Source organism: Octodon degus, unplaced genomic scaffold (genome assembly GCF_000260255.1).
Source record: "Octodon degus isolate 3935 unplaced genomic scaffold, OctDeg1.0 scaffold00056, whole genome shotgun sequence".
In the NCBI taxonomy this organism is placed as follows: Eukaryota; Metazoa; Chordata; class Mammalia; order Rodentia; family Octodontidae; genus Octodon; species Octodon degus.
In genome coordinates this window covers 10058207-10068095 of record NW_004524632.1, presented here as the reverse complement: position 1 = coordinate 10068095, position 9889 = coordinate 10058207, and the positions used below count along the sequence as shown (strand labels likewise).

The 9889-nt window shown below is 44.6% G+C and overlaps 1 protein-coding gene across 5 annotated transcripts in view; it reads right to left on the bottom strand.

Moving 5' to 3' along the window:
• LOC101565637 (keratin-associated protein 4-12-like) overlaps positions 1-138 on the bottom strand; it is a 7627-nt gene extending 7489 nt beyond the window's left edge. For 2 of the 5 annotated variants that reach the window (XM_023718017.1, XM_023718018.1), the window contains exon 1: positions 1-138. In XM_023718017.1, the coding sequence (XP_023573785.1) occupies positions 1-138 (138 nt within the window). The other 3 variants (XM_004633743.1, XM_012515290.1, XM_023718019.1) reach the window with 2 other exon arrangements.
• Between the last annotated feature and the right edge of the window lie 9751 nt (positions 139-9889).

Genomic DNA, 9889 nt, shown 5'->3' with positions numbered 1-9889 from the left:
GCAGCACTGGGGCCTGCAGCAGCTGGAGATGCAGCAGGTGGTCCTGCAGCAGCTGGACTGGCAGCAACTGGGCTGGCAGCAGCTCTCCTGGCCACAGCCCTGCTCAGAGCAGACGGAGCCACAACAGGAATTGACCATGGTGTCGGCGGCTGGAAGTTCTGGTTGGGTTTGCAAGGTGGAGGGTCTGAGAGGTTTGGAAGCCTGCCTGCCCCTGTCCCCTTTTATACCCTGCTGAGCGGTTGCTGTCATTACTGGCAGTGCTCTTTCCTTGTTATTGTTTATGTTAATAAACAGGCAATTATCTGATTAGGTAGATATATTTTCCTGATGAAATATTCCTGGTGGATGCAAAACATCGTTTTCATTTCCTCAAACGTTACGATTCGTGCATCTGTCTTCCTGATCCGCATCCGAAACTTCCTCCTTGCTCCAACTTTTCCAAGACCTCTGTCACGTGACATTCTGCTCCTCGGTACTGTATCCTTCCTTCAGTCTCAGTTGGCGTAACTCGTGGTGCCTTCCTGTGGGCAACAATCACTACTATACAGCTGCAATTCCTTCTATATGCAGAGAAATATAAAACTGCATATTAATCAAATGATTTGAAAGGTTTGCATGTAGAACCCAGGCCTCTGGAGTAGGAACAAGGCCATGAGAAGGCATCCTCTTCTCGCTGTCAGTCCTACCTTGCTTGCCTACCTTTGGACGGAACACGCAGAGTTCTTGTACCCTGGAGACATCAGTGGTAGGCACTGGTGCTTCTAGTCCGGTTTGTAGGGCCCAGGGTAAGCTGACTGTGGGGTCGCGCCTGCCCCAAAGTCCAAGGGCCTCCACCTCCACACTCTCATTTGTAGGGAGCCCTTGAAGACTTAACCCTGGATGTTATAGATTCAAGGGACCATAGGAACCAAGGCCCTGGGCCCAAGAATCCTTTGCCCACCCAAGTTGGACGTCTGTGGGTCCTGCACCTGACTCTACTCTCCCTCCCTATCCCTCTCCTTCCCTCCCTCTCTGTCCCTGTCTCTCTCCCTCCCCCTTCCCCCCTCCTTTCTCTCTCCCCTTCTTCCTCCCTTTCTCTCCCTTCTCTCCCTCCTCCCTCCTCTTCCCTCTCTCTCCCCCTCTTCTCTCTCCCTGTCTCCCTTCTCCCTCCCTCTCTCTCCCCTCCCCCTCCCTCTCTCCGCCTCCCCCTCCCCCCCTCCTTGCTGAGATCTGAAGATGCTCTATACTTACTCTCTCATCATCATTCAAGTGGTTCCACTATTTAGGTTTTCTTTTTCCAAAACTCACATTTAAAAGAAAATGAAGGCCAGCCAAACAGCTCAGTGGATTGAAGCACTTGCAAGTAGGCGCAAGGGCTGGGAGTTCGATCCCTGGGTTTGCCGGTGGCAATTAAAAGAAAATGAAGACGAGGAAGAAAGACAGAGCGCAGCTATGTAGGCCCAGCACTTGCCCTTATTTGTACCAAGGACTTGGTGAGCAGAAACCGGGCCACCACGACCCGCCATTCGACATGGTTCCGAGGACAAGGGCACGTGCTAGTCCGTGGCTTGCTCCCCTCTGAGGAAGAAGCAGGCGGCGAGCTGACACCCTTCAGAGGCTTCCTGGCCGGCGCTCAGCGCCCAGGGCCCAGGGCGGCCTCCCTCCCGCTGATCTCCTTCACAAAGGCCCCATTGGCTCTTTCTTCTTCACAGATACCTGCTTTAAAGCTGGCAGGGAAGAAAGATTTAAGCCATTCCTGCCCCGAAGAGCAAGATTTTCAATGAATTTGCTGCGCAAGAGACAGAAAAGTAGACACAGAAGAAAAGGTGCTGCTCGTATTTGGGAGGCCTTGCTGGGTGCGTCCAGGGGGTTAGGCGCGCCCACCACGCCCAGCCTCCGCCCCCTACAGAGACCACCCAGTGCCCGACCTGGTGGCCTCACAGCTGCCCTGTGGGCTGCCCGGGCGGCCGGAAGGGCTGCCAGCGCACAACTCTGACTTGCCTGGTCCAGCGGGGGGCTTGAGGCTCAGGAGTGTTTGGAACTTCTGAGCCTCTCCAGGTGGGCCACGAGTCTGACACGCACCACTGTAATTCTCTTTTTAAAAATATACTTTATGGCCGAACGTGGTGGTGCACTCCTGTGAGCTCAGCCGCGAGGGTCATGCGGAGCCTGAGACTGGGGCAGGAGGAGCTCCCTGCGTTCGAGGCCAGCCTGGTTGCCAAGTGAGTGCCAGGCCAGCCTGGACTGTGTAGAGAAACCCTCTCTCGGAAAAAGTGGTTTTATCAGCACATGTTTCCAATACATGAAGTTTCCATTTGTCTTAGGAGGAAGTACACGCGCATCACACCTTTTGATGCCCTTTATTTATCCTTCCCCACCCCTCCTTGTCTCTAGATGCCTTTGCCCATTTTCCCTGTTAATATTATCATTATTATTATCATTATTATTAGTTCATGTTTATGACAGTGTTTACCTTCATCATGAGAATTTAATATATGCGCATGACACATCTTGCATCTTTTTCACTTCCCCTTCCTCTTCCTCCTCTCCTGTCCTGAGTCTCTTGGACCCCTTCTTGTTTGCGAAAGATCTGTCTCCATTTTCTCCTGTCAGTCTTTCTGCTTTGCTTTATTTTATTTTATTTTTATTTTGTGTGTGTATTTTTTTAGGGAAGGGTCTACAGGGTGTTCAGGGTCTCACTACTAGATCAGACTTGTAGTGCTCTGTCTGTTTACAGCCTCCCAAGAGCTGGGATTACAGGCGCAGGCCACCAGGCGCGTACCACCATGCCCAGTCTCGGTCACCGTCTCAGTGCATCCCAGGGGCAGGGCCAGCACAGCAGGCCCGGGGATCGAACCCCCGGCCCCTGTGCCTGCTTGCAGGTGCTTTAATCCATTGAACTATTTGGCCAGCCCTTTGCTTTAAAGATAAAAATAAAACACAATGGTAAGAGAATAACAATAGATAATACATTGAAGTGAGCTGCGCCAGCCAAGAGAGGTCCCTCCGTCTGCCTCTCTGACACCACGGGAGCCTGGCGAGTTGCACCGGCCGCTCCCCTCCTGTGGCCATGACTGAGCTGACCTGCACAGGAAGGCCCAGGGAGGAAGGGTGCCAGCGACACAGGAGGGTCCCCACCAAGGAGCACAGGGCAGACAGGAGAGACTAATGGAGCGAAAACTCTGAAGTGACAGTGACAGGAGGAGCCCACAGGTGACTGAGGTCTTTGCGGGTGGCAACCAGCTCGGGACGAATCCAGGACTCAGTATCTCGCCCAGCTCTAAATTTTTCTTTTCTTTTTCTTCTTCATCACTCTTCCTTCCTTCCTTTCTGTTGCTCTTTTTGTTCCTCTCTTTTCTAAATGGCTGTGGATAACTCTGACCACAGACAACTAACCCCACCCCCCATACCCAGAGACTAAATTCAGATAATCCTGGAATACTACTTCATTCTTTCTCCTCTCCCCCTTTCTCTAGCTTGCCAACTCTTGCAGGTCACCCTTCTTCTGCCAGCCTTGTTTCTACTTCCTTTCCGGTTATCTTTGTTCCATACACTCTTCTCTCTCAATATCCCGACAAGGAAAAACACTTTGTGTAAACTCTCTACTTTACAACTGATTATGTTATATAATAACAGACTGTTTCTTTGGTCTTTGGAGCAAAATCAACGGTTACTTCAGTTTTTCAGTTCTGAAATTGTGTGTGATGCTATCTTATCACTAAATTCACCACTTTAGCTAGAATGTCATGTCTGTTGTGACCAGTTGTCCTCTCTTCTGTAACAATATGAGGAAGCTGTGGGGAAATACACTCACCACAGCGCTACACCGAAGCATGGGGGACAGAACCAGATGCCGGCATCCCACTCTTAATTCGTTGGGAAGGTAGGATCTAGTGATAGACACAAGCCAAGAATCTCCTATGCACAGAAGATATCCCTGAAGAGCAGGCATTTCCTAGAGAGGCCTTGATCTTGGCAGTATAGTTAGCTACTACCAAAGCCCACAGGGATCATCATAGAAAACAAAATTTAAAAAATTTTAAGTAAAAACTGCCAAGTAGACAAAACCAAAATGCAATCGCAGGCCTCTGACCTACAGAAACAAGTGCAGGAGACATCAACATAGAAGAAACACACCTGAAGTATCAGAAATCACAGCAACCAAAGTAAAGAAGCAAATCCATGAGGTGATGAAGGAAATCAGACCACAAAAAATCTCTTGGGTAAAAAGAGAAATGTCAACATTTATAAAAGAACTGCTTAGCAAATCTAGAGTAGAGATAGATCTAAAAAATAGATGATGGGGACAGCTAGATAGCTCAGTGGACTAAAGCACTTGCTGAGGCAGGCACAGGGACCAGGGCTCAACCCGCAGTGAGCCATGCCGGCCCCGCCCTTGGGGCACGCTGAGACAGCGATTGAGATGGCGTGGTGTCATGTGCCTATAATCCCAGCTCTTGGGAGGATGAAAACAGGAGAATCCCTACGAGTCTGATCTACATAGTGAGACCCTGTACTAAATACATGAAATAAACTAAAATAATAGATGGTGATAGGAAGAGAGTGGAAACAGTGAATGATTAATATAAGAAAGAAATACAATGCACGTAACAAACTCAAACAGGTATCCAAGAAATTAAAATTCCACAGAAAGCTGGCAAAACCACTTGAATAAAACTGAAGAAAGACTTTCAGACCTTGAAGACAGGATCACAACTAACTACCATGAAAGGAAAAGTCTCTGGATAATAACAAAAGATCAGGGAATATATTTTGCTGAGTTTACACACCTATAATATTCAAATAACGGAACTTAACAAAAAAAGGGTATACAGATGAATGTCCATTTTGTATCTGTGTATTCAAAGTGGTTAGGATAGACATATAGTTACATTCTGTTAATGAATAGAATATGTTCTAATGGTGTTTGTAAATAGGATCTCAAGTCCGCATCTTGTACAGCAAGTAACCACTAAGAAGATGCAGTGTGTTAGTTATTGAAGCTGTCCTAGCGATTTGATTTGAAACTGTCTCATTGCTATTTGTTTATCAATAAAATTATGAAAAAAAGATCAGGGAATAACAATTCAGCAGCTGCAAGATAAAACAAAGAAAAACGATATAAGAATAATAGAACCAATGAAAAACTATGAGTCAACAAAAATGGCATAGAAATTATTTGCAGAAGTAAGAGCAGGAAAATTTCTAAGCATGGGAAAAGAACCTCACATACAATAAGTGAGGCATACAGAACTCCAATTAACATCAACCAAAGTAAATCTACATCCAGACATACAATAATCAAGATCTCAAAAATTCAGCACTAAAACAACACATTAAAAGCTGTTAGACAAAAGAAACAAATCACGTACAAAGGAAAGCCCCTCAGAATTGCAGCAAGTTTCTCAACACAAGCCATCAAGTCAAGAGGTTGGAGTGAAGCATTTCAAGACCTGAAAGAAAATAGCTTTGAACCTCAATTGATGTACTGTACAAAACTATCTTTCAAAATTAATGAAGAAGTAAAATACTTCCATGACAAAGAGCAATTACAGAAATTCATGATCACCAAACCAACCCTATAAAGAGTACTGACAGATATTCTAGAAAGAGGTAAGAATGACTACAATTCCAAGAACAACAACAGAGAGAAACCACCAAGCAGGACAAGCAATTAAACATGTGAAAAGTGTAGAACCAACAGCAGGAAAATAACATGAGAAAGATAAAACAAATACATATCAGTTATAACCATCAATGTAAATGAAATCAATTCGCCAAGTAAAAGAAATAGACTGGCTGAGCGGATCAGGAAACAAAATCCAACAATATTCTGTATACAAGAAACACATTTAACTCAAAAGTAAATTCATGGGCTTAAAATCAAAGATTGGTTATTGCCAGCCAGATAGCTCAGTGGACTAAATTGCCTGTTTAGGCAGAGCGCAGTGGCCAGGGTTCCCCAGCATGCTGTGCCAGCCCTGTCCTTGAACACACTGAGATGGTGATTGAGAATGGGCATGGTAATCCCAGTGCATGGGAGGCTGAAAACAGGAAAATCACTACAACCAAAAATGATCAAGCAAAATAAAGAAATTCGCTACAAACTTATTAGGGTAAAACTTCAAGAGGAAGAGATTATAATCATAAGTGTGCATGCACCAAATATGGAAGCACCCAACTATGTAAGACAAATTTTAAAGGATATGTAAATTAAATAACCAATTATACATTTTTTTTTGGTGGAACTGGGGATTGAACTCAGGCCCTTGCACTTGCCAGGGAAGTGCTTCTTCCACTGAGCCATCTCCCCACCCCCCAATTATACAATCTTAATGGAGACCCTAACACCCCATTATCTCAGAGAGATAGATCAACTAGACAAAAAACTAGCAAAGACATAGCAGAACTAAACCAAACCTTTGAACAAATGGACTTAGAAGGTGCTTACAGTGCTCCACCCACAACATCTTAACACGCATTCTTGTCAGCTGCATGTGGGATGTTCTCTAAAATCAACTACACACTAGTTCACAGAAGATGCTTAAGTAAATGCAAAGGAATTGAAATTATCCCCTGCATGTTATCTGACCATAGTGCAAATGAAACTGGAAATTAATAATAAAAGAAACTGAAAAACTCATAAACTCATGGAAGTTAAAAGATACTCTACTGAACAACCAATGGGTCACAGACAAAATTATAGAAGAAATTAAACAATGTCAACAATCAACTGAAAATTCAAACACAAATTCATAAGTGTAATACACCACATCAACAGAGCCCAAGACAAAAATCACATGGTCATCTCAATAAATGCAGAAAAAGCTTTTGATAAAGTCCAACACTCACTCATGATTTAAAAAAAAAACACAGAAAATTAAAATGGATGATATTTACCTCAATCTGATGAAAGCCATCTACGATGAACCAACAGTCAACATCATACTAAGTGGACAAAAACTGTAAGCTTTCACTCTCAGGAACAAGACAAAGATGTCCATTGTCACCACTCCTATTCAATTTAATTCTAGAACTATTCGCCAGAGCAATTAGACAAGAGAGAAAAATAAAAAGAATAAAAATAGGAAAGGAAGATGTTAAACTATCATTATTCACAGATGACCTGATATTCTATATAGAAGACACAAAAAGTCCACCAAAGGACTTCTAGAATTAACCAAATTCCAGAGCATAGCTGGTCACAAAGTCAACATTTAGAAATAAATGGTCTTCTTGTACACGAACAACAAACTCACTGAAAGGGAAATTAGGGAAACCCCACCCTTCACACTAACATAAAAAAACCTGAAATACTTAGGGAAACTAACAAAATAAACGATGTAGACATTCAAAATTGCATTACAACACTCTAAAAAAAGGACATAAAAGAAGACACCAGAAAATGGAAATATATCTCTTGCTCACAGATAGGACAACATAATGAAAATGATCATACTCCCAAAATTGTTACACATTTTTCCGTTTTTGTATTGAATGAGAATAAAGAATAATTTTTAAAAATTAGAAATGATAAAGAATTTCACTGCTAAACAAGATGAAAAATTCAACCATCATTGTTATACTGTGTATTATTGTCTTCAGATTAGTTGTTCAGATAATCAGATAGTTAGTAAAAAAAAATTGGCCAAAAAATTTAAACATTAACTGTCTCTTTCAATAAACCAATAGAAATCAACAGGACACTTATCCCAACTACCCTTTTATGTACACATATGTGTTTTTTCCTTCCTCCTTTCTTTCTTTTTTTTCTCTTTTCCTTCAGCCAGTTGTCCCTTCCTTTTAAACAGTTTCTTTCCCTTTCACTATATTTATTGTACTTTTTAGATTTTATTTAATCTTTGAAGTTCTTACACTAGTAGACAATACAATGTTTACACATGCAGGTCTGATTTATTTCGCTTATGAGTGTGGTCAGTAGTTGCATAGATTTGTCCATAAAAGCCTCAAATGTATCTTTTTTAAAGCTAAGTAATACTCCATTGTATAAATATACCAAATCATTTATATCCACTCCTCAGTTGATGGGCATTTGGGTCGCTTTCAAGATTTAGCTACGAAAAATTGTGCTGCTGTAAACGTGGGTGCACATACATTGCTGTGGTCCTGATCAAAATACTGCTGGCATACCTCAGAGATCTGGGGAAAAAAAACATTCCTAAAACTCATTTGGAACCAGAAAAGACCCAGAAGAGCAACGGCAATCCTGGCCAACAGAGGCAAAGCAGGAGGCATGGCAATCCCTGGCTTGAAATTATACTACAAAGCTACTGTGATAAAATCTACATGGTATTGGGGGGAAAAAAAAACCAAACAAACAGACCTGCAGATAAATTGAACAGATCAGAAGAGCAGGCACAACGACAAACACACTCAGCCACTTTATGCTTAGCAAAGGCCCCAGATCTTTCACTAGAAGAAACACAGCCTCTTTGATGAGTGGTGTACAAAGACCGGCTCTGCACAGGCCGAAGGCTAGCACTCGACCCACGTCCATCATCATGCGTTAATCTGGATCGAGAATCTGTATCTTAAAGTGCAAACACTAAATTTCCTGGAAGAGAAGGAAGGTAGCAATCTTGAAGATGGAGGTGGAGGAAGAGAGCCTGAGAGCAGAACCCACACTGCACAGGAAATGCCTCCAAGAAACAACAGCCGCTCTCATCTTGTAGGACAGACTGGGGTGTTTCGGTAGGGGGATCAGACTCAGGGCCCTGCGCCCGCCGGGCGGGTGCCGCTGAGCTACAGCCCTGCTCCTGGGGCCTCATCTTGTTAAGAAGCTTTGGATCCGCCAAAGGAATCACCAATGGAGTAAAAAAGAACGCAAAAACAAACAAACAAACAAACCCTAGCTTGGAAATAATAGCAGCCAACTGTTCTTTCGTCATAGGACTTCTATCTAGAACATATAAATAATTTTTTAAAATCAGACAGCAAAATTCAGAGACCCAATCCAAAAACAGGCGTCCGGACAGGTTGAATCGCGGTGCTGCGGAGCGCCGGGCCTCGCTGCCTTCCCACCGGCCTGCTCACCGCCCCAGTGCGAGCGTGCGTCTCGGCGGAATTGGAACCGGCTGGCGGAGGCCGGGAGCGACCCCGGAAAGGCCAAGACTCGGGCCTCCCCGCTCGCAGAGGGCCGGCCTGCGGCTCCCGGTGCGTGGGCTGCACCGTCACACCTGAAGTCCCCGAGGGCCAGCCACCGGCGCGTGGGCGCCTGGCCGCGGTGCACAGCGCAGCCACCCAGAGCATCGCACGACCACGGAGGAGGCTGGACTGGCAGGAAACGCATCCAGAGACCTGCAGCCTGCCATTCGTGGGGATGAAGAATTGGACTCGCTCGTCAAAGCTACGACTGCGGGAGGTGGCGTCACCCCCCGCACGTATCCGCAAGTCTCTGACTGGGAAGAAGGGGCAGCAGAAGACTGGGCCAAGGATGCCTTGGTTCCGTATTACCTCGGGACTCTAATGCTCTTTAACCGCTGCCCAGGGTTGGTGATTCCAGTGGACTGTGTCTCTCTGAAAAACGCAGTTTTGCCTTTTTGTAATTCTATTTGAGCAAGGTGGAAGTTTAATTATCGTTCCAACCAACCAGATTTCTGCATTCGAGTCTTAACCATCCTTAAGTATTACTGTGGCTTCAAGAAGCTATTGATTCTGGGGCAGTGGGTTTTGATTGAGTGGACTGTTTTTATTTTTATTTTATTTTATTTTATTTTATTTTTTCTGCAAAGCCTTATTCCAGAGCGGCTCAGACCTTCTCGGCAGCTGCCTTCCTCATGGCGGCCAGCATCTTGCTCAGCTCCTCACCCTTCCTCTTGGTGCGGATGTGCGTCCCACCCTTTTCTTGATGAACTTGAGGGCGCGCTTGTCCTTGGAGACCTTGAGCAGC